Source organism: Leptidea sinapis, chromosome 20, assembly GCF_905404315.1.
Source record: "Leptidea sinapis chromosome 20, ilLepSina1.1, whole genome shotgun sequence".
Classification (NCBI taxonomy): domain Eukaryota; kingdom Metazoa; phylum Arthropoda; class Insecta; order Lepidoptera; family Pieridae; genus Leptidea; species Leptidea sinapis.
In genome coordinates, this window is record NC_066284.1 from 3,928,538 (window position 1) to 3,955,118 (window position 26,581).

General features: G+C 34.0%; 1 protein-coding gene across 2 annotated transcripts in view; it reads left to right on the top strand.

Moving 5' to 3' along the window:
• LOC126970315 (arf-GAP with dual PH domain-containing protein 1-like) overlaps window positions 1-23,647 on the top strand; it is a 42,724-nt gene extending 19,077 nt beyond the window's left edge. Inside the window, exons 2-8 of one of the 2 annotated variants that reach the window (XM_050816159.1) lie at window positions 7,298-7,523; window positions 8,286-8,459; window positions 10,695-10,787; window positions 11,474-11,650; window positions 12,470-12,705; window positions 14,276-14,470; window positions 16,148-23,647. In XM_050816159.1, coding sequence (XP_050672116.1) covers window positions 7,298-7,523; window positions 8,286-8,459; window positions 10,695-10,787; window positions 11,474-11,650; window positions 12,470-12,705; window positions 14,276-14,470; window positions 16,148-16,212 — 1,166 coding nt within the window. In that variant the 3' untranslated portion in view covers window positions 16,213-23,647. The remainder of the gene's footprint in view (window positions 1-7,297; window positions 7,524-8,285; window positions 8,460-10,694; window positions 10,788-11,473; window positions 11,651-12,469; window positions 12,706-14,275; window positions 14,471-16,147) is intronic. The other variant, XM_050816160.1, reaches the window with a different exon arrangement.
• Window positions 23,648-26,581: the final 2,934 nt, after the last annotated feature.

The following is a 26,581-nucleotide window of genomic DNA, read 5'->3' on the forward strand; positions in this document are numbered from 1 at the left end:
TAGTAATAAACAGCTATACTATCCTTCAATTGTAAATCAAATATTTTTTTAATCAAAACAGGATATGAAATCACTTATAGAAAACTACCAACCATTCGAAAAAGTATGCCTCAGACCTAGAAAAAACGGACGTAAGAAGTTCGTTCTAGTAATTTTTCAAAAAATTCATTACAAAGTAATATCGTATAATAATATTAATTAATATCCTAAGCGATTCGGCGCTCTCGCATGGTGGAGTCCGGCACGATTTTGTAGCTCACGCAGCGTTCTGTCAATGCGTATTATTTTCGTGTAGCAATAGATTGCTTATAATTAGAATGATTTAAGTCAGGGATGCTCAAGCTTGAACTGCTGGCGATCTACCTCAAAATTGTTAGACTACGATCGATCGGCTCTGAGAGGCTTCAAGTATGTGTGATGAAGGACTGTCGTCTAGGTAGAGTATCACGATGACATAGATATTAGTTTTGCGCACAATATGCATTTTTTTAGTAAAGGTAAGTGTAGGTCTGCTCTTAAACGTCAATGAAAAATCTCATAATTATTATTCAAAAATTGCGAGTATATTGAGTCTTACAAAACAAACGCGTTCTAAAGTTCTAAGCTTATCTAAAGAGTGACTTTGGATGTTGAGCGACACTGCATGTCCTGAGCATACATTTCATAAGATGGTACGTAATTACCGATTTTAGTTTATTATACCGGATTTTTTTCTCGAGATCAACTCAAATCGCGATCGAACGGTCGATCGCGTTCGACCTGTTAATCCCGATCGACCGTTTGAGCACCCCTGATTTAAGTGATTGTATCTAAAAACTATTGAAACAAGCTATAGGACCACGCAAAATAAACCATCTTATAAACAAAATCACTCGGCTCAGAACTTGGTGAGGGAATATGGTGCCTCACGGAACACTCAGTGTTGGTGTATCTGAAAAATCTAATGCCGGGGCACTACTGATTTGGGAAGGTTAAATACCCTAAATGCCGTCGCTCCATTCCCATTCATTTGTATCATGGTATCATTAAGAAAATCATTTATGTTATGTTGTGAGTAACCTTTACCACACAATTGTTTTTTAACAATTCTTTTGAGTAATAATATACGTAATCTTATGTGAAATTTGCTAAGGAAAGAAAAATGATGTAATAATTAATTAGCTTAAACAAGATATGAGAATTTCTAATTTTACATACAGTTAATGATAGTATCAACATGTGTACAAACAAAAAACATGTTTGCCACTCGTAATTTTGTGCACGTCATTATCAGTGACTTGAAGAATAAAGAAAACACGAAATCATTATGAAACATTTACAGAACATAATATCAGTTTTTCATAAATTCTAGTACTTAGGATTGTTTCGATATTTTTCATAATATTATTATTTAGTCTAATTTTATTATTTCTTCCTAAAATTTATTATTTTTCTATTGCTGATATGGGTTAAGTTATTATGACCATGTTTCTAAGTTTTTAACTTTTTGTATTCAAGGTTCATCCAGGAAATCGGATAATTTAGAACATCATAAATTATAAATCAAGTTTTTACATAATATTAGTCAATAAAACTCTAATTATTTATACAAATTTAATAAACAAAAGTATAATAAATTAAATAAACCAATATTAATTATCATTAATAAACAAATCTTAACTTTATATTGCAGAAAAAAAATTGAACACGATTTTTTTTTTTTACAAATTGTGTCGATTCTACATTAGCTGAAGGAACTTCGTTCCTACCTGGTGGTTATGTTTTTTTATGACATTAAGAGACGAGACAAGCAGGACGTTCAACTGATGGTATTTGATGCACCCTGCCCATTACAATGCAGTGCCGCTCAGGATTCTTGAAAAACCCAAAAATTCTGAGCGGCACTACAATTGAGACATGAGATGTTAAGTCTCATTTGCTCAGTATTTTCACTAGCTACGGCGCGGCGCCCTATAGATCGAAACACAATAATGCTTGTCTAACCAATATTGATATTCAATTTCAAATATTTTTATTCAAAGTAGGATTTAAAATCACTTATTGAACGTCAAAAACTACCACCCATTCAAAAGAGACTGCCTCAGACCTGAGAAGAACGGGCGCAAGATAGTCTTTCAACATCAGAGGAATCACAGGAGCGTTGCCGGCCTTTAAGAAAGGTGAGAGGAGGTACCCAATTACCCATGTCGTATCGTCCTGGAAACACCATAAATGGAAGCTTATTCCACATCTTGGTTGTACGTGGAACTGTAACTTTTTAGTTATCTTTTTGCAATTCATCTTAAGAATACTTATTATTAGATTTGTGTTTGTATGAATTGCGATAAATACATGTTTTATATACTCTAAGTCAGAGTCAAATGAACTTTATTTAATAAGGCTTAACCTAACGGTTTTAAATCGTATCTGTAATTTACACTGGCCTGCAAAAGTAAGTATCACACTTTTCAAATTATTTTTTTTTCTTAACTATAGAAGGTAGAGATTTAAGATTAAAAACGTTTTGTTGCAAATTTTATAGGCTTTAATTCTTAGAAACTGAAATTATACATTAGTAACATTTTTAACTTAAAAAAGATAAAACAATGAAAATAGACATTTTAGTTTAGTGTAAAAAAACTCAACTAAAATGTATTACATGTTATTTAATATTTAATAACTGGTATTGCCTCCTCGAGCTCTGATTACAGCTTCGAGCCAGTTTGGCAAACTAAACACTAGGTTTCGGAGCCGATGTTGGGGAATATTCTCCCATTCTTCTACCAGGGCCTGCTTTAGTGCCCTGAGGGTAGTAGGTGGTGGTCTGCGATTTCTGACTAGCCTCCCAAGGTCATCCCAGGCGTGTTCAATCGGGTTGAGATCAGGACTTCTTGATGGCCAAGCCATCACGCTGATACCGACCTCCTGAATATACTCTTGTACGATATGAGCCGTGTGTGGCCGTGCATTATCATGCATCAGCATCGATCCATCACCCATATTTGCTAAATACGGCCCTGCATACTCATTGAGAATCTCTTGAGCATATCTTTGCCCAGTGAGGGTGCCATTTTCTATGGCTACTAGCTCTGTGCGACCTTCTGAAGATATGCCAGCCCATACATGTACACTGCCTCCACCGTATTGGACTCTTTCTGAGATGCAGGCTTGAAGGTATCACTCAACTGAAAGAGGCATGATAAATAAATGTTATGTGCTTTTTAGCATAAATTTTTAAAACAAGACCCATCGATCTTGAAAAAAATTTAAAACAGAAAGAAAAATGTGAATGGTAAAATTGTTATTCGGAAACGTCCACTTTGAAAAAGGAATGGTTTTGTTTTTAAGTTTTTTTTCAGCCAATTCTTAAAAGAAGGTTACCGACTATAAAGTTTTTATGTACAAAATTAAATCCTCTTTGGTGTCCTTTTTATTTCGAAAGTATATCTTGTGAACTTAAAACGTTATCCCAATTTTAAAAGTGTGACACTTACTTTTGAAGGCCAGTGTATATTTCTTTCAAGTAACTGAATCTAACCATATTATGTTCAAAAAGTAGAGCTCGTGCTAAGAATATACAAGAAACTCAACGGCCCTTCTTTTAAAATCTAATAGAGTATTTTACTATGGCTGTAATATACAGACCAGTGGGAGGATGCCGGCTAGATTATTGGTATTACAACGGCGCCTATTTATGCCGCCATGCAGTAATGTGTAAACATTATTGTGTTTCGGTCTGAAGGACGCCGTAGCTAGTGAAATTCCTGGGCAAATGAGACTTAACATCTTATGTTTCAAGGTCACGAGCGCAATTGCAGTGGCGCTCAGAATTTTTGTAATTTAATTACCATCAGCTGAACGTCCTGCTCATCTCGTTTCTTTTTCATAAAAAAAAAGTAAAAAATTGTTATGTAATCTCGTTATGGCGTGTGTAACGCAGAAATTTGTCGATTAAATTTCATCTTCGTATAATTACCTATACTTGAACACAATGTAATGTTTTAATGAACTTACTTGGGGTGAATGAACTGCAAAGTGAGCCTTAAATTAAATATTATTATTGCTTAGAATAATTTGTATGCCTTAGTCGTTAATTAAACTATCACAGTAAATTTAAATTTAAATCATTACTTTTTACATCAATGTAATACGAGTTTTTGTATAAGATTTAAAGAAATAAATATTTTTTTTGTATTTATGGCTTAATTCACGCTTAACATAATATCGCAAACTTTTCTACTGTCTCATAAATTTATAATTTCTTATAAACCAAAATTATTAACTTTAAAATGTATACATTTTTTGAAAGTTTGAAAGTGCCCTTAGAAAATGTTTGTAATAACTTAATAAGTGAATAATTACAGTATAAGAATTAATTAAAGTGTTTATATTAGGGGTAAATTTCACCGGGACACTATGGTGGCGCAACCAGTCGCTCTACTGTGGTGTCCGTAAGTAACCATACTAGACACCATACAGACAGTACCTACCAGTAGGAGGTACCTTAGCACAGGATGCCGGCTAGATTAAGGGTACCACAACGGCGCCTATTTCTGCCATGAAGCAGTAATGTGTAGGCATTACTGTGTTTCGGTCTGAAGGGTGCCGTAGCTAGTGAAATAACTGGGCAATGAGACTTAACGTCTTATGTCTCAAGGCGACGAGCGCAGATGTAGTGCCGCTCAGAATTTTCGGGGCTTATCAAGAAGCCAAGCGGCACTGCATTGTAATGGGCAGGGCGTATCAATTACCATCAGCTGAAGGTCCTGTTCGTCTCGTCCCTTATTTTCATAAAAAAGAAAACAAGAGTAATGACCAAATTGGTTGCGCAACCAAATGGACACCAGTTGAGTAACTCCCTATAGAGCTGTATACATATTGTTGGTAGCGGCGACTGGTTGCGTCGCCATGGTGTCCAGGTGAAATGTAGCCCTTATATTATATTGAACAAATTAATAAGAGCTTCCCGTAGTATCCTTGTAGTTGTCTAAATTGGAGAAGGGGATAAGGAGGAAGACATCAATTTGTTTAGAAAGATGAGATAAAATAAAATTGGATGCCTATAGCTCCAAATAGGAATATATGGCACGAACATTATTGAAAAGAGTTAGTTATATATATAATTATATTTACACCAAAATTAAAGAAAAAGTCTAAAAAGAATCCCTTTTTTATTGATGAAACACCTTTATAAGATAATTTATAAGAAGGAAAGCACAATCCTTAACACTCAACTATTAACAACCCCGTATTTCATAAGTATTTGCAAGCAAACAATCTACCACATAAATTGTATTCAAATAAAAACACACATAACCAGTGTTGGAAATATATGAAATGTTCCCAGCGGGGAGCTAACCCGCAATTTGTAAATTTGTACTGAAATATCTTCCAGGGATTTATTATTTATTTCGCCTTACGAGTTTTTAGTTGAGGTACAGAGTAGGTAACAGAAGAATTTGGCCTTGAAGAGAAAGCAACAATCCTTCTCTTTGATATGTTGAGATACTTTTCGTCGTATTTAAGTGAAACTTTTATTGTATCGCCTCAAATTTCCTCGACCCATCTTCCGCGTGTCGCATATAAGTCGGAAGCGGTACTCTGCGGCCGATTGTAGTAGGAGTAAAGTTGTATCATTAATTTCAAATACTCCTTTTAAGTCAGCTTGGCCGCATGGTCAAAGGTGCCAGATTTAAGTTTGGGTTCCAAGAGGGAGAGTAGGTTCGAACCACACACCCCTTACCAAGACTTTTTTAATCAAAATAGATTTAGAATAATATAAAGAAGTAAAGCATTCGTTTTCTTTGATTTTGGTTATAATGACGATATTAATAATATGTTATTTTGTGAAACATAGTTTCACTTCCATCGTGGTTTCATAAAACCACCCACTTGCTTTTTTTTATTTAAACACTTCCCTGTTGCCATCGTAGCAAGGTTTCATTTCAAAAAGCATTCTACTGCTCTACTAAAATTTGTCGTTAACAGATAAGAATGGATAGGCCCTTTGGTACACATAAACAAACACTCAGATGTAAATAAATAATCTGTTTTCAGAATAAAAAAACTAGTTATAACCGGTAAAGAACTGAAAGTCACAAACACTATTATTAGCTCAACTTCAACTATTTTAAAGACACACATACATAACAATAACAGTCAGATAAGATAAAGCGTAGCTCTAAATTGTTTGGTGACTTCATTGCAACTCCGATATAATAACAATGTTCTTAATACATAGTATGAAATAATGTTACTAGATTCCTAACAGAGCTATATACAGCGCCGCGCTATTACATGAACACACAAGCAAATAATTGAAATTTTCACACAAACAAATAATAATTTAGGAAAATGAAATTTTAATCACCCGTACGTGGTTACATAAAACGGCATGAAGTAGGTGTCAATTACTACCAACTTAGCTTATATATGCCGCAGGTCTTAAAAGGTATAAAAGCAATATCTGAACACAACCTAGTAAAAGACTTGTTGAGATTTCTACTAATTTCCCTTCCAGAAGAAACATTTAATCACTATGTTACCAAATATGATTTGGCAGGCAGAGCAACTGGAGCAGTGAATGTAAAGGCTGATGTGCATCGTAATCAGCAACAGAGTCACAAGTTACTAACACTATTTAGTGTTGCTGGTTGGGCACATAACTGAAATTGCACTTAAATGGCTATCCATCTAAGAAGTTGATCTGGCAGAATCAAGTTTCAAATCGAAGCGTTTCACCACGTCCAAACGTTTTTGAACTACTATTTGAGTCCTGCCATTCAATTCAAGCATCGCACCCAAACAAACTACATCTGAACGTATAGCAATCCTCCACTACTGTGAAGCATTGCCCCACAGTTCAAGGAATTTTCTGCCATGCACAACAATTATTCCCTTTTCTCCTTTTGAACACAAGCGGAGGCTAACCTACTATTCTATCGCTATCACGCATCGCATGTTCAGAAATTTTCAAATCAGTTTTCCAAAAGATTCGAAGTGGATTTTTACTATTTTGTAAATGAGCACGCATAAATCTAGAATCACAAATTATACTTTCCTAGATACTTTATTCTTTATGTGAGAAAAATTAGGAGACGAGAAGACAAGACGTTCTTCGAATGGTGCATGGCACTGCATTGCAGCTCAGGATTCTTGATTTAACTCAAAATTGTGTGCGGCATTACCGTAATTGCGCTCGTCACTTTGAGACATAAGTTGTTATAGTATAGTTAAATGACATGTGAATAAAACGAGACATAATTTTACAATGAAATTTATATTTCTTCTGAGCAGCAATCAAACTATTTTTTTTCAGGTCCTGATTGGGCCTCCTACAACCTCGGTATTTTCATATGTATGCGATGTGCAAGCATACATCGGGGCATGGGCGCGCATATAAGCAAAGTGAAGCATTTAGAACTGGATCGATGGGAAGACTCGCAAGTGCAGAGGATGAAAGAAGTTGGCAATGCTGCTGCCAAGAACAAGTACGAAGAGAGAGTTCCACCGTGCTACAGACGACCCACCAAGAATGATCCACAGTAAGTAAAATAAACTAAGATGGTTTGATTTTAAGGACATACATTCATCATATTATATTGATTGGTGTGACTTCATGCATGGTATTTTTTTAGGTGCTCCAATAACAATAGTGCGGAAAATTCGGTAGAGTAATTGATATACGGCATATTTTTCACATTTTTTTTTCTATCTGGATGATACAAATCAATCTTGCCCTGTGCTTCCCTGGGGCGTAAAAAGAAAAGGGGAGTCACAGACCCAAGGGTGTCGTAAGAGGCGAGTATGGGATTTTTGAAGTCAGCACGATGTGGTCAGACTCGTCGGGTTAATTACCACACTCGCACAGAATACCGACGTAAACTAGCGGCTTAATGCCACTGTGCTTCGTATTCGCATAGTGTCGAAAGTCGAGTCCGTTGTCAGATTCGTTCTCAAGTTTGGAGTCCTTTGCCTAGATTATGAGGACTTCAAGGCATCCCATTCTTACGGTAGCAATAGCCTTACACTCGAATGAGATATCATTAGGGTTTTCTTTAGCCTCTTTGCACGATCTACATACGCTGCATTCACTTAGGCCAATTTTGGCTGGGTGCCCTTTTAGGTTGCATTAACTGTATAAGAAATATGCGAGGTTCCTCATTTGACTCCTGAATAAGATTTTGCATAGCTTTGTTGGTATTCTTGCTGTGATTTCTATTTAGTTCTTCTCCTATCGTATCGCCGAATATAAGTCTAGGAAAATGTTTCTCAACACTTCATGAAACAACTCTTACTTATTCCAGAGTGCTCATAGAACAATGGATTCGCGCAAAATATGAACGTGAAGAATTCTGCCACCCAGAACGGCAGAGCTATCTCTCAGGATCTATGGAAGGTTTCCTGATGAAGAGGGGCAAAGAGGACAGTCGGTATCAGCTGAGGAAATTTATTCTCAATGAAAATGAAGATACCTTAAAGTTAGTGCTAGTTAGCCCTTTATGCCTTTTTATTATTAAATTACTGGTTAGCACTAATAAGCCAAATATTATTTTGATATTTGGATGCAAGCTGCAGCGTGCAATACAAAGCTCGTTGAATTACCTTAACGTCCATGAACGACTCTATTGCTTGGCGTTGTGTAGAGACGTCGCTTCAATGTGTGCCTTTTAACGCATTTATTACGGGGAGTACGTATTTGAAAGATCTGTTTAGCCTGATTCCTTTTGCTGTATCCCATCACCGAATCACTCTTCACGAACTTATATCATACTCATCAACTGAATGTGTTTCAAAATTCCACAGTTTGGTTTTCATGTAACTTTCATCCAATCAAAATCACTTTATTAATTTAGGCCAAGTAAATGTTATTTATGAATGTGAACTTTGTTCCACGTAAACCAAACTGTGGATTGATCGAAATTCCTTGCACGGTGATTCTTTGTACTTAGAAAAACGCTGCGAGCTTGCAATTACATTAAAATATCGGGAAAATCATCGAATCGTGGAAAATATGTTTCAAGATTAGTGCTAGAGTAGCCTTCAAATCCCGGGCAATATTTAAATTCATTACTTGTTGTTATCATCACTAACCACTGCTTTGCAAATTAATCAAAATTTTCATGGAATTAAGTTATAGAATAAACTAGTAAAGTTGAATTTTTTTATGGAATCAAATTCAATAACAATCTATAAAGTCAAACATCAGCTGCCTGCGGTGACATACAGTGTGCTAATGCGGCATTTATCGATAAGCACACACTTTATTTATTTATTTTATTTTTCTAAGAACCGAAAAGCTGTTGCGGGGAGTTTAACACCAAACACGTGTTTTCTTACCGCACTGGTAATTTATGGCACCGCAGCTAGCGAGTTATAGACATTAGTATTAAATATTATAATTACTGAGAGATTCAGAGGAAATAGACTAATCATATTGTTTCTAATTTGACATTACGTCAAATTGGTGAGTACTAATCATGTTGTAACAATCTGATTGGTCAGTTTATCTGGCGTCACACATCCGCCTGCGTTCATTGGCTACATTGTCATAGCTTAACATACAAATGGTTTCATTAACATAATTCGCCTCATTAGCATTCTCTTAAATATTAGGCCTAGGATTAATATTATAATCTTATTTATCATTATAGAGTAAAATATACCTAATAATATTTTTATTCAATATATTTTTTTTGTACGTCATTTTTGATCTTTATTTTTGTTGCATTTTAATTACGTAATATTTTATTTGATTAAGATGTGAAAAAAATAATTTAAAGGCTGAGAAGACAGAAAGTTTAACATTTCTATTCTATACAGAAATACTAGCGATATATATTGTTTATTATAATTACATAAATAAAAAAGTCTTTTTTCGTCTGAACATGGAAGAAGTAAAAAATTAACGCCACAAAGAGGCCCGACGTTACAGACTACAAAGTTTATTTACCTTTGCCTAACATTGAAAGAAAATATCCACGCCTCATACAACTACGTCAGAAAAATTAACGCAAATATTGGCATTACCTACGTCATTTTCAGTACGTCGTCACTACATTTCGCACGCTTATCATAGAGTGAGTAAACATATTTGCAAATTAGCAAATGGCTGTGAAATTCCGTTGTATTTAATGATTTACAATGTCGTGATTTTATAATTATAGCTAGGTATCTGAGACATGATTTCAAACGTCACAAAACATAATTATTGCGTGTACCGCGATGTAGTTCGTCTTTTATGCGTTCGCCGTTACAGATGCTCTCGAAAATATCTATTGACGTCATGGAGCTTCTATACAGCCTACGCAAAACCTTTATCATAAAATAGAAGTAAGCAGACCGATAAATATCCGTTTACAACGCATTTGAAACGGAAAATTCTCGATTTCAACACGTTCGCTTGTAAAAATCTAACTTTATTTTCAAGCTCATAGATATGATGGTCTTCCCTCGGAACATCTCGTTTGTATACATATATTGACCGCGTTGTGTTTATTTTTAGTTTACTTTGACCTAGTTTGTATAAAATTAATCGTAATTAGTATTAGTAACAGTTATGACGTGTAACTGTGCGATATAAATAGTCTAGTTGTATAATATGAAATTTTTATTGTGTTTCTAACAAAACTCGTTGCAAAATTTTTCGTAAGGCTTACGTTGACGCGTTGACGTGTCAAGACATGATCCTTTCAAACATTCGGAATGATCCTTAGGTATCAGCATCCTTCGGATGGTTGTAGCGGTCGCGACGCTTGTCTCGGTCGAATTTTCGATCGGCTTCGACTCAAAAACATTGGTCGTTTGAGGTAAGACGAGTATCATTGACGATATAATTAAAAACCGTTACCGAATTTTACTCAGCTATCGAAACTTATCAAATTGTTGCCGTTTCAATTTGGTGTCAATGTAGGTCGATGAGATCACAGCACATACATATTAACATGCATTTATGTCTTGAATGTTATTGCATGCAACATAAACATAAACATCGTCACATCGCTCTTTCTTTCTGTGATACTTTACGCCATTGTCATTTCATTTTATGGGTTTTGTGGCAATTGAATTTATTATACAATAATGAACCGTATTTTAAATGAGGCATTTGAATTGCGAATACCAATTAAAATTGTATTTTAAAATGATAAGTTAAAATAATCAAAAGTCAAGATCATTGCCCCGATTTAAATATTCAATCCATAATTCATAAAAGTTTTATATTATGCAGGTACATAATATTTAATCAATTTAAATCATTACATTCCTTATCTCAGAATTTAATCATATTTGCTACTTTTTTGCAAAGTATTTTAGACATAAATTGTACTTAAATATATAAATCGAAATAATATCTTTTCTATTTTTTTTCTGAACATATTTTTTATCCTTTTTTATACCTCTTCAATGTATCTTGCTTAATATTTTTTAAATATTTTGTTGCAAAACTAAATTACGTTGCTGTGATTGAGTTGATTGTTGATAATTTCTTCTTCAGGTATCACGTGAAGGAAAACAAGGAGCCCAAGGGTATTTTAAAATTGTCTGAACTCAATGTTTCGTTTGCACCATCCAAGATCGGTCACATGAACTCCATGCAGCTAACCTTCATGAAGGATGGTTCCACCAGACACATATACGTCTACCACGATGATCCCGAAGTCATTAATTGCTGGTATAATATATTCTATTATCCTAAATAGTATTTTTTATGAGATGTTGGATGAACTTCAAGTTTTTTTATTTTTAATATATATATAGATAGGTATCTAAAAACAACAAGCCATGTCATTAAACGCAACAATTAACGAGACGGCTGAACGGCGAATAGCCATTTAGTTATTATAATATTATGTCATCCACTTGCCCTTCCAAAATCGGTAAGTTCCATATGTCACTAGATTTTTCAGATCCAAAATCGGAAGTGCCGTACGGCACACTTCGCCCTGACCGAGTTATGTCACTCATTTTGTTTATAAGATAGTTTATTTTGCATGGTCTTATAGCTTGTTTCAATAGCTTTCTTTTACATTCACTCAAATCATCATAATTATAAGCAATCTATTAATACACGTAAATTAATACGCATTGACAGGCCGATGCACGCGCGCCTAAATCGTGCCGATCCTAGGCATACCGCGGCGCGGGGGCATTGCCGATTACGGAAGATTCCAGATGGTCGCAGTCATATTATATTCTTTTTTGACAAAAAATCTTCCATCAAGATTTACCTTAAAACCTCAATGTTTTTCATCAAATGGACACATGGTTTAAATGATAGAAAGTAAAAACTAGCTGCCCAATAACATCTGTAATAACAAAGATCAAGAGATACTTCGGACCTATGAATTGATAGTATGTACAAAGTTTGAAGTCGTATCGGTTCAGGAATACTGCATCTGGCAGATGATTACACAAAATGGCTGTGTGGCAAAACAAATTAAAATGAATAATGCTCAATTAAGTACTAATTAATTAATTTCCTAATTCTCAGGTATACTGCTATTCGCTGCGCAAAACTGCACCTACTTCAAGTGGCGTTTCCATCTACACCGCAGTCTGATCTGATTCTCCGATTGCCGAAGGACTTTGCTCGTGAAGGTTGGCTCTGGAAGACTGGTCCAAGAGCTTCGGATGTTCACAGACGGCGGTGGTTCACTCTCGATAACAGGAAACTCATGTACCACGATGAACCGCTCGATGCGTATCCAAAAGGCGAGATATTTATAGGTAAGGACTTTTTTGCAACAATTTCTTTATGCTTGCTGAAAACGCATTGCTGGGGGTGTCGGTGCATTATTGTAATATACAGTGTGAATTTAAAACAATTTTGAATGCTGTGAAGGTAGCAAATAACACATAGTAGATCTACAGACCATCATCCTGAATAAGGTGTGAAGACTTTAAAATTAGAAGTAGTTCATTAAAATCTAATATTTTACTTAAGTTTGTCGCGTGCCAGTGATGACTTACAGTACGTAGACGTGGTCGCTAACTAAGGGCCTTATGAGAAAGCTCACGGTCACTCAGAGGGCTATGCTCAGAGTTTCCCTGCGAGATCGAATCAGAAATGGGAGATTCGTAGGGGAACCAAAGTTACCGACATAGTCCAAATGATTGCGAAACTGATTTGGCAGTGGGCAGGGCACATAGTTCGACGGACTGATGGCCGTTGGGGCAGTAAAGTCCTTGAATGCGTACCGGAAGACGCAGTGTTGGTAGGCCCCCCACAAGATGGACCGATGATCTGGTCAAGATCACCGGAATACGTTGGATGAGGGCAGCGCGTCATTAGTTCCCAAAATTTGATCCTTATTAGCAACACTATCGAATAATGTAAATATACGGAGTATTATAACTTTTTTTCCAAAATCAGCGGGTTTGATTCTTGGCTAGAAATATTGTAAATTGTTCTCTCTCCTGACTCCTTTAAGTACTTTTCGCTATTAATTAGAGTTTCGGATTTGGTCATTCACGACCACTTGAAAAGTTCTGGATATATTGGATATCATTTACTAGACTACGGGTTGACTGCTATCAAAGGTTATTTGGTTATTTTTTTAAAACAATGCAATTTCTAATTATACACCTATCACATCAAAACATATATATAACATATTGCACACTGCTGTTACCGAAACAAATATCGATAGCTTTCACCGGTGCGAGGCTCCTTTGCACAGTTATGTGTAAGCATTATTGCATTTCGGTCTGAAGGGCGCCGTAGCTAGTGAAATTGCTGGGCAAAAGAGACGTAACATCTTATGTCTCAAGGAGACGAGCGCAATTGTTGTGCCTCTCAGTTTTTTTGTTATGGGCAAGGCATATCAATAACCATCAGCTGAACGTCCTGCTCGTCTCGTCCTTTATTATCATAATAAAATGAATACTGATTGAAACCGATAAATAATTGCATGTCAACAAACCGTACTGCATTGGGTTTTGCTATGAGGGAAGTAAAAAAGGTTTTTTAAACGGCATAGTAATTTTATTTTATTTAAAAAAGAGTTTAATAGAAGAGTCATATTATTGTTTCGAATGGTTGCTTGTTTTTGACCTTCAATACATAAAATGCAATACTTTTGAATAGATAAATAATAAATAATTTGAATTTGATGAGACACCGATCATATAATTCACCTTGAAACTTAAGATAGAATCTTTCATATAGCTTTTAAAAGTACATGTATATTACATGTATTCAAATCAGATCATAAATTACAAATGCACTGGCATTTTTCGGCAAAACACAAATTCACTTATAAAATTAGGTGTAATCAGGTTTACACGATATTTTCAGGCCACGAATCAACTGGTTACTACATCAGAGTAACGAACACTGGTAACGGGTGTAAAGACGCGAGGTTTCCATTCCACCTCGTGACGCCGGAGAGGACGTATTGCCTCGCAGCCTCCACACACGAAGACCGCGCCGGGTGGCTCGCTGTCATACAACAAACACTAAAAAGATCCCTAACACCACAGGATTCAACAAGTGAGTTCCCTATTACAGATATCGCGCGAGTTGAATGCAGAAGAATGCGATAGTGCCGTAATATGAGTGTGTTGATAAATTAAACAATGCTTCAAGTTTAGCATTTTATACTAGGTTAAAATAATGAAAGAAATATTTTATTAATTGGAGTGAAACTTCTTTATCGACGTATGAGAGAAATTTTAAAGCAATGTCGTCGATTTTCGGTTACGAGCTATGTTGTTTTTTCTGACAGTTGTAACATTCTTTAATATTCATTAACAACATTATATTCACATGTGCTAATCCTGCCTTCAATTTCTTTTACTCAATTATTAAGTTTTACTTCAATGGCGCGTAAAGATTACACGCACACACTTTTTTTTATCATTTTAACCTTATAATTAAATCTCAATTGGTTGTTCTGCCTTTCTTCAACACACATGTCTAAAACATTTCTCGCTTGGCGATGAACAAAAGCTTCTTTTTTTGGATCGGTACCTGATGGACTCGGATCAGTGATTATTAAAATGAAAAAAAAAATAACACGAGTACGCAATTTTAGTATTATCGCAATACCACGGTAAAAGACAACTATACTATATAATATGTACCTATTAAATATAGTGTAGTCGTCTATATTTATATTATTATGTTATTATTAGTTATTATGTTGTACCATAGTATATACATATATATATATACGTGTTGCAGACATTACTTATATACAAAATATAGCAAACGATAGAGTTAACTGTGCAGAACTGCTAGAGCAGATTGGCTTACGAACCACTGTCAGCTCCCAAAGGCGGGGCAACCTACTTGAAATACAATCAGCAAAATGTAATTATAGACAGAACAGTTTTCTTATAAGAGCATGCAAACTTTATAATGAAGTTAATAGTGAATACGATCTTGACTTATTCAAGACGACACCATTGCAATTTAGACGTCAAGTAAATAAAAACTTTTAATTTATATAAAGCAAAAGTAAGTTATATAATATTATATTAAATGTAGGTAAACGACTATACACAATAAATAGTTATTATTTGTGAGAACTTGTAAATAGCTATCTGCTGTATAATAGATTAATTTTTAATATTTATCTCGCTGTAAGTTTTCTAAAGTTGTAAAATAAAATAAAATAAATAAATATATATATCTACACTATAGGCACGCGAGGCGGGGGGAGATTTTCCCGCTTTTTACCCCAGGCTCCTACAGTTAGGGTAATTGCGATGCCACTGAGCACTTCTACGGATCTCCTCATTTCTGATTCATAGTATAGCCCTCTCCATTGCTCAACCATGAGCTTTCTCATAAGGTCCATAGTTAGCGACCTCGTCTGCGTTCCGTAAGTCATCACTGGCAACAAACTTATCATTAGATAAAGCGTATCACTTAACATCAGATAATCTTACTATTCTTGTCACTTTTTCCTTATTAAAATAAAGTCCGTACGTTACTGTAAGTGATCACTACCGCCCACTTTTTTGCATTACCAGAGGAATCAAAGGCCCGTTTTTTTTATGAAAACAAGTGACGAGACGAGCAGGACGTTCAGCTGATGGTAATTGATACACCCGGACTATTACAATGTAGTGCCGCTCAGGATTATTGAAATACCCAAAATTTCTGAGCGGCACTACAACTGCGCTTGACACATTTATATCATCAATTGTCTTTTTGTTTCAGCTGAAGCCACTCTTCTTCGCAAAAGAACGACGTCAAATTCCGTCAGTATATTCTCGGGAAGGTAGTTATGCTAGCAAAAGCCATTAATTAGATTTAAATTAATAGTATACACGCTTAACTTTATTTAGCATTAAGAAATTCGAGTGATTTTTATTTAATAAAATGTTTTCGTTGTAAATAACAAAATGGTATGTATACCGAGGATAGTTTAAGCAGAATCGTGTTGTAAATAATTTATTTTAATGATAATTATAATAATAATTTATATCAGAACTATGAAGGACTGACGCGTATATGTTAACTGTAATGTAGATTTAATAGTATTTTATGTTTTACAAAACACAATCCATATTTCTGTATCTAACATAATGCTCTGAGCAAATGAAGAAACTCTACTGAAATTTTAAATTGTTTAAGTAAGTCATTATGAATTTGTATTCTATTCAATTCTTGTTAAATTTTTTAGATTGACTGCTGAAGCTTATTGTTTTTTTTTTATAAGTTCTCAATGGTTTTTATCTTAGATCATCTACACGTCTAGATAGACTGTAACAGCTGTTAAAATGACGAAAAATATTGAAGTTGACAGTTAACCTCCATTTTGAGCAATGCGCGCACACAAGCACAAAGTGACATACAAGTCGCGAGTGTAAAATGTAATAAACCTAGCCTGCTTTCATCGGTTATCTAGTAGAAAGAGACTCCCAAGACGTATAAATTATATAAGATTTTAATAATTATGTAAAAATGCACTCATTAGTACTTTTATTAATAATTTTCATTTGTTTGGTGCTTGTAGTAATGTAGTGACCAATAATAAGCCTAATTCTATATAGGGTTATGTTCAAATCTAGTGAATTACTTTTATGAACACATCACGTGAGTGTGTCTCTTGAAGAAAATTTTGAAAATATAGTCCAAACTAAATTTAATAATTCGAACTATAGTGTGAAAGCCATATTGTGTTAAGGTTTGAAGAGCACTGTTGCTAATTAAATTATTGGGCTAGGAGATAATGACATTAAACAAACATTGTTACATTTTTTAAAACTTCAAACAAAAATTTAGCTCTATGAAGGAGATGATATGAAAATAGGGTTGGGGGAAAGAGTGTCTTCGGATTTTATAGTAAAACTCAATATTGTTTCCAAAATTTAATTGCATTTAATAACAGTATATATTATGTGCCATTTTCTTTGATGACTTTTTGCCAAATGATCCGTTGCTGTAGAAGTTTTGGGACTTCTGATAAAAAAAGGCGTCAGTTGTTTTGGCAGTCCTCACTTAAAGTTAAACTTACCGTGCCTTAAGAATTCTGAGGACAACCAGGTGGATATATGAAGGTGTAACTCTTAATTTTTGCTGTTAAATATTTGTATGGTTATGATCGTGATAAAATACAACGCCCTTTCTAATAAACTACTCTAGCCGTTTTCTCTTACCTTCTTGCTTTAATCTCATCAGTTGTTGGCAGTAGGAATCTAAATCATTGGTTCTGCCCGGCGGTAAAAGCTCATAATGAACTATGCCCTTCCAATCGCACCCTACACAAAGCATGGCCTTATTGCGAGTTAACCCGAAAGTTATCACAGTCTGTGTACACCTGAATACCAACTACTACTAGACCAGTTAACAATCTCGTCAAAAACGGTTAGGTTTCATAACGTCTCAATATAGAATGACAACTACCCAACCAGATATCGAGCTTTTTGTGTACCTTTTTTCAAATAGGCAGAATCTGTTTTGTGGTCAATTTTCAGTCCTTTAACTCCGGTGCTCGGGTTTTTAAAAAGGGTGTCCATTTTATCCGTAAAATTTCGAAAGCTTTATTCATTTACAATATTTTACTAATGTGTTTTTTTAATATTACCTTTTTTAATCATAAAAACTAGAGAGATACAAATAGTACCTACAGTCAAACAGATTTTTTCACAAGTTTATACATACCATATGCGAAATAAAATTTCCTTCACTTATTATATCTACGCAAATTCGCACAATACCGAGAAATATGCCTAAAAATCATGCTATCGAAACATATTTTTAAAATACTGAGAACCGTAGACATTTAGATTTTTATCATATAATTTTGGCATTAATTCTATCGTTTCACTCAAATATATTTTTTGGGAATTTATTATGAAGGACTTATATATTATAAAATAGTCGGTCGTACTCATGTTATTGTTTCTTCCTAATTAAATGTTATATCGTGTACCAAAACATATAAAAGAATAATGTATCTATTTAATAAACCTCTGTACACAAACAGTATTGTAAAACAGGAATGTTATTTTTATGCTGCGACAATTTATTCTTGGTTAATTTTATCGGGTATTTGATGGAATGGTAAATTTAAAGTTACACAAGGAGAGTTTTACGCATGCGATTTGTAATTTTGGCATAATAATGTTACAACAGAAAATAATCTCGTGTAGAGTTCGCGTAGGGGATATTTGCTAAAGATTTCTGGGCGCTCGCGAACCACAAATTCGTCTAGTGTAAATGACGGTTAAGATTGTATCTATATTTTATATTTATTTATGGTGCAGCGAGAGTTCAGAAAGTTTTAAGTCGACAGAGTTTATTTTTACCTCTGAAAATCACAGAATAGACAGGTATTGGTCACGTATCTAGTTGGTTTGTCGTAAAGTTGGTAGAGTGCTGTTATTTTGAAAAATGTAAATTAACTTCATTTATTTAAATCGGCTTTACTCACCGTGTATCGGTACCGACTAGTTTCAGATCATTTGAAGGTTCTTCAACTCACTCTTGAGTTAAGTTAGTTTGCGGTCGCGTCCTGTTTAGCACATTGGATCATAATTGAAAGACAGATTGCCAAAATGTCTGCGTCTTACACAGAAAAACTTGCGCTTTACTTTGCGTCAGTGGTGATGACACACACGGTACGAAAATTCAAACTTTTATGTTAGTAGAAGAACAACCGAGTTGTCTGAAATTAGTCGGTACCAACACCGATGAAACGTGAGTTAAGCCGATTTAAATAAATAATGTTAATAATGTCTTACAAAAGCATGAACTTGACGAGTATTGCTATATGGAAAAACTTTTGATTATTATTAGCTACTACAGTATAAACTTGCTCTCTTTGGTGGAAACATACATTTTACATACAGGGAATAATTATGATTCATCAAATATAATTTATATTATCAAAAGCAGCAGTGTAAATATTAAATCTCAATCTTAGGCGTGTAAATAAAGTTACAATAATATACATTTTTATGTTAAAAACATTATTTTTAAGATCTTTTTGTCTTATAACCTTATATTTATCTTAATATTTAATCCGTCTTAGCTTTTACGACCTATATCAATGTAGTTAACCATGTTTATTGTTCCAGCTGCAGATTTTACGTGTAATTAAGCAATAATTCAAAAAAATATGTTTAATAATATGTATCTTAGGTTTTAGAAAAATGAACATTTCAAATCGGATTCAAGTTATACTATCTCGTATCTTTAACTTAGGTAATTCTAAACTTGACGGAATACTAGATTGTGCTATGCTCGACATCAAATAATTTAATTAATAAATAAAATAAATTAATTTAAAAGGCCTAAATATTAATTAAATTCAACTGCTTTTAGAGCTATAAAGTATGCTTTGACATTTTCGATACAACCCCCAAGCGTTAGAAAAGCGACGAGACCTTGTTATATAAACGTTAGCGTGAGGTCAACAGCTGGCAGTCGTTAGTTTTAAGGCGGTCCTTCTGATTGGTGATATTTGAAGTGACGTCACAAGATGGCGGCCTGTCCCCATCTCGACGCTCGAGGGCAATAATTCAACGCACTTAAGATTATTTTTTAAGAATGTGTAGGAACCAAAGAATTTTATCAATACCCTATACAATAGCATCATCATTAGAGTTGTTAAACTTGATTGAGTAAAACTGGCAGTAACAATAATATAATTAGATGAAGAATATGAGACAAATAACGTAATTCATGCCGCGACCATGACGCTTGCAACTGCGTCAAAGTAATGGAAAACAAAAAACTCTGACATGGTATAAGTATTGTTAATAATGCTAATAAATTAAATTAACACTAAACAAAAGGATGATAGCACTAAAATTAACAATAACTATTTTGCCGTGTTTTATTTATGATGAAATCACCGAAATCAATATTTATATAATTTTAGTGAATATTGTAATGCTAGGAGTCTACCAAAAATGTGGTAGAACTTTTTTACTTGTAAGTACTAAGGAATTTGATGATACAGGATTTTTTGAGTGATGATAGATTGAATCGAATTCATCTATCCATGTGTTTGCTATCAGCTAGATTTAGTATATAGCTTAGTCTAATTAAGCCGAAAGTGTGGAGGTATTTATAAAATATAATATAAGCAATAAATTAATAGTTTTTGAATATGTTAAAGTGTGAAAGAAACAGTGGTAGTTTTCCAATAACAGCGCTAAAGCGCTTAATGCGGCATATTATAATAATAATAATAATATAGCCCTTATTCAGATAGAATTTACATATTATATACTTAGATACTATCCTTAACTAATTATCTATTACTATCTGTTTGTCTATTAACAAAGGCCTCTTCCAACTTCTTCCACTATTTTCTATCTTTAGCTTACCTAGACCATGTTGTGCCTGCTATTGTCCTAATTTCGTCTGACCATCTCCTGTTTTGTCCCCCCCGTTTCTTTTTTAGGTGTCTGGGGTACCAGTCTGTGGAATGCGGCATAATACTCAACTTTGAAAGTTCCAACTGTAGCATGGCTTCGCACAATCGAGCAATTTCAAAAGTACTGGTTTCATGTGATGCGTGCAATCGATTCCAACTCAGTAGCAGAAAATTAACTAGTGTTTTTTCTTTAAGTTGGCATTGATCGAAATTTTATGTATATAATATCGTTAGTAATATTGCTAAAAAAACACTTTAGTTTTGTCGTAGTTTTTTGGAAGCTATGAAAGTAGTTTTGTGGAAATAATAATATTTATTTCAAGTGTGTTAAAAAAAAATATAAGCTTGGATGAAGGTAAATTACATTTACCAATTTTTTTTTAACACTGAACTTAGCGCACTCTAGTGGTGCATCTGAAAACTAAATCATGTTCGCATTCGTCGAGTCGCATTATGCTCTGTAATTGGAAAACTACCAGTAACTCTTGTGTTGCTCGGGGATATTTTTAATCTGTAGACTTCATTTGCGGAAAACGCCACAGATTAATTTGTTAAAAAGCAGCGTAGATGTAGTAGCCACCAATTTTTCAATGGCATGTAGGTCCTTATTCGAAAAGGCGTCTCAATAGATACATAATCGATGCTCAACTATTGTTTTCTTGAGTGACGTAAGATGACGTATTCTGGAATACTTTCTATCCCTTTTGCCGTTGATCAATTTACGGCCGTTTTCAATAACCTATCTACCCTTAGTTTAACTTACGGATACATTGCTGTCACCGTTTAATGACAAGATCTTATCTATCCATAGTTATAGTCCGATGCTATCTGTCAATAGGTTATTGAAATGTAAGTAAGCGTAAAAGGATAGATTTGTCTACCTATAGTAAGTTAAACTAAGGATTGATAGGTTATTGAAAATGGCCGTTAAACAATAGCATTAGCCACAGCCTAGCAAAACTAGAAAAAAGCGATTTACTCTATTGTATGAAACGTGCAGTCATTGATAGATTGAGAGATGACATCAATAAGTCTTGTAAAAAACGGAGATTGCCGAAATCCACTACGTTTTAAGCAACTGTTCGCTTTCAAACTTAGCCGGATTATACTTCGTCGCCAATCGCCATACTGTAATTACTACTATTTCAAACTTATGTCAAATGACTGCACGTTTCATACTAAACTAAATTTTAATTTTTACTTAGGCAGTCCCGCATCGTATTACGTAGTTTTTACATCCTTTTTGATTTGCCATACAACGCTGCGTGTTTAACACATCTGTCGGCGTTTAATAAGGCCAGAATTTAGGAAATCTCGTGAAGGCAGCTATAAAAATTACTATCCCCTTATGTAGTAATATATCCTGAAATAATCAATCATTATTTTTAAAATTTATCGTAAATGATCATTGAAAATTAAATTAAATCATTTATGTATTTAAATTTTGTCCACTAATATACCATCTATGCTTTTTTTACAAATACAAGTATTGTAATATGTAAGTAAATATAATCTAGAACGCAATTAAGTAATGGTTCTATAAGGCTTAGAAGAATAAAAGTCAGTGCCTACAGTAGATATAAAAATCAAAGTAGGCTTGATTGTAATCGTGATTCGTATCATATGTAACTTTTAACGAAATTAAATTGTAGCTTTTCAGTAAATAAATTCGAGGTTTAGGCATTTGTATAGGACCCTAGTTGCCATAGCAGAAGTATAAATATTCAATTAGTTTAGTTTTAGGTTAAGTAGATTATCTTAGTAAAATAACAATTAGACAATTAATTCAGCTGGAAAGCAATAAATTGTTTTGTATTGGTAGTAATTAATGACAAGCCTAATGGTTTTAAGCCTTCTCGAGTGTAAATTCCGCTAAGATTCATGTTCAATCAATTCGAAACGTATTTCGCCTCTACATGAGGCATCCTCAGGAGATTTTGACTTGCCAAATTCTGACACGGGACTAAATAGAAAGAGCCTCTTGTATATCCTCGTCCCTTGAATTAGCGCGCTGTGATTGGTCGGCTGTTGTGACGTATTACTCCCGGGAGAGATACGTAACAATGGTGAAGAGAATTATCTTTCTTTCGACTTGTCCCCAATACACTTATTAATTTATTAAATATTTCATGTAACACTAATTCAATGCGAGTACAAAATTAAGGTTCAAATAGCTGTTCTAATATATTGCATTTTTGCATGTACACTAGATGAATAACCACACCTCTTTTACGCAGGAGAAAGAAACCCTAATGCCCTAAATGTGATATGAATTTGGTACCTCTAAAGCGATTTGTATTCGTAACTTTGAATTTGATGGGAATATTTTTGTACAGTTTGTTCACATTAAGACATTGCATTTCACATTCTAATTATAAATTTATACAGTATATTGTTTAAATATCTAAACATTCTTTTCATCGATGTATTTTTCGAAGTGAACTCGTACTGAAAGGTGTAGTACCAAACTCAATATTATTTTTTTATTTTTGGAGACTAACAATGTTGTAAAACCATTTATATTACCTACAATTGTAATAGGTGCTATGGCAGCTATATAGACATATTAGGGCTTACACAGTAATCTCTATTGGGAATTAAACCCTTAAAACAAAATGGCGCTCTTATTTGGGCGAAGTGCTTGTAACGTTATCATTATAGTAATAATTTTAGTACCTATATTAATTTAAACAAATTTACCAAAATGTTGCCTCGCTTAAGTTACGTTATTTTGATTTTTGTAAATATATTATATTATATAAGTGTGCTTTGGCATAATAATATGTTTAAATCAATATTTACAACAGAAATAAACTTTTCGCCCAATTATTGTTTTTTCTTTTTTTCATTTTAAATTATCTCTAAGCTTTTGCTTAAAGCTTATGAATTAATTGGTTCACTATTTGCTTGCACGACGGAACCTGTTACTGCTGATAAACTTTTCCTCGCGGGGACCATGCAGTGGGAAGGTACAGTCAGAAGAAATCAGTAAATTGTAGTTGTCAGTAAATACTAGATTAAATGAAATAACGAAAGAAATAAAATATAAATAAAGGAATTAAGAAAAACTTCACGTATTTAATTATTGTTGCAACAATTTTTGAAGTGTAAGTAAAGAAGTTCTCTAGAATCGTTGTTTTTTGAAACTTGATGAAATGAAAAAGTGAGACAATAGAGGCGCCGTTATATCCTGATTTCATATATATATCCTATATAATGATTTCAACAATATGAATATAATATCCGAGGTTCTGGAGGGTGCAGAGAACGAATTTGGGATCTTTTTTGACAAACAAAATGGCGCGTAACCGCAAATCGTGACGATTTGCTATAAAATTTCTGTCATATAAAGAAGTTTCACTTCAAAAACATACCGACGTATTGAGAACCTCCTCCTTTTTTGAAGTCGGTTAAAAAGAGTGGCCGTTAATGTTCTTACGAGCTCAACTTTTTCCAAACATATGGTAAATTCAGTAATTTAAAAGAAATATTTATAGTGACTATTCAAAGCGCTTAATTTATGCCTAATTGAATTAAGATTATTTGACTTTGACTTTGGATACTTATAACATCATGTGGCGTCTTACACATTAACAAATAATAATACTTATGTAAACCGAAACACTACTAACCCTGTTTAGTTTAAGCACTGATGTGTCACCAGCTATATCGATGTGCTCTTTATTGTTTACCGAATCGGAGGTCCGTAAAGTATTAGATTCTGTAGATGAAACAAAGGGTGCAGGTAGTGATGGCATCCAGCAGTATTTATTAAAAGATGCAGTAATGTCTTAGCTTCACCTCTTAGACTTATATTTAATAAATCTCTAAGTACAGAGGAACTCCCAAAAAAATGGAAAAACGCTTTAATTGTACCTGTGTATAAATCCGAAGATAAATGCCAAGTCTCCAACTATCGGCCTATATCAATTTTAGTTAACTTTGGTAAGGTTCTTGAAAAAGTTATAGCTTCTAAAGTAACATTAACATATCTAAAACATATCATAACTAATGAACAACATGGGTTTGTAAAGACGCGTTCCACTGTCTCTAATTTAGTATGATACTCAAATATTTTGGTTGAGTCACTAGACAATCTTATTCCCGTGGACGTGATCTACACAGATATCAGCAATGCGTTTGATCGCGTTAATCATATAATACTGATAGAAAAATTGAAGAAAGTAGGACTTGCCGGTTCTATTTTGAAATGGTTTTGCTCTTATCTTCAAGATAGACAATCTAGAGTTGTAATCAATGGTTTCATATCTAATTCTGACAAAAATATAACAGTCGTCCCTCAAGGGTCTCATCTAGGTCCAATATTATTTAATATATTTATAACTGTTTTAAATTTTCTTAAGACTTTCTATATTCTGACGATCTCAAAATATCAAGGCCAATAATATCTTTTGAAGATACCAAATTACTTCAACAAGATCTAAACAGATTGACTGATTGCTGCAAATTGAACGATATGTCTTTAAATACATCCAAATGCTTTACAATGCAATTTACTCGTAATAAAGATACAACAGTTAATACGCATACTCTAAATGCTCAAGGCTAATCGAATGTTACTGAATTTAAGGACCTCGGAATTTGTTTTGATAAAGAATAAAAATTTCACAAACATATAGACAACATAGCCAATAAAGCATTCAGAATACTCGGTTTTATAATTATGAATGCCAAATAATTTAAATCTCATTCAACCAAAATAACATTATTTAACTCTTTTGTATAGTGCATCTTAGAATACTGCAGCGTAGTTTGGAGTCCACAGTATGATATATAATAATATGTGTAAATATACTAAATTTTTCAATGCAGCAATGAACGTAAGAACTTTGCAATTTGATTACAGACAGTGTTCCGCTACTTTGTTATAGATTCCGTTATCATAATCTAAGCAAACTCTCACCAAACTATCTTTGAAGTATATCCTTTCCCATAAAAAAAAATCATCGAAATCGGTTGGCGCGATATTAAGTTATTCGTAAATTTATCACCCACTTTGCTATACGTATGTTTAGCAAAATTTAAGACTTTTAGGGTTTTCTCATGGATTCCACTGTCAGATCTGGACCAAATTACAATGGGACACTCGAGAAGCACCAGCTTTCATATAAAAAATAACTAACAAAATCGATTCACCCAGTCGAAAGTTTTGAGGTAACAAACATAAAAAAAATACCGACGAATTGAGAACCTCCTCCTTTTTTGAAGTCGGTTAAAAAGGAGACAAACGAGCGTACGGGTCACCGGGTGTTAAGTGATCACCGCTGCCCACATTCTCTTGCAACACCCGAGGAAACACATGAGCGTTGGCTGCCTTTAAGGAAGCTATTCGCGCTTTTTTGAAGGTACCCTTATCGTACGTATATTTATAGATTAGCGATACTAAGAGAAGAGAATTTATTTATTATGACAAACTTATTATATGAAGGCGAAACCTCGGAGCAAAGCTAGTGTATGACGAATAGGACGTAAAACAAAAATAGTGAGTTCCGACTCTCAACTTTTTGCATGATTTATTTGTTTTGTCAGATTGTGTCCGTTGAGTGGGAAACAATATCGGGTTACAAGCGGTGACTGATGGAGCTTTCATCTACAATTTACAAATTATTTGCGTAAACTTCATTTATATTTTTAGGATTAAATTTTAGAGGAAGAATTTTTTGCCCATTATTTTTTCGAATTTGGTATGCATTTTGAGAATTAATTATTTAGTGTAATGTCAATGTATATAATGAGGTAGC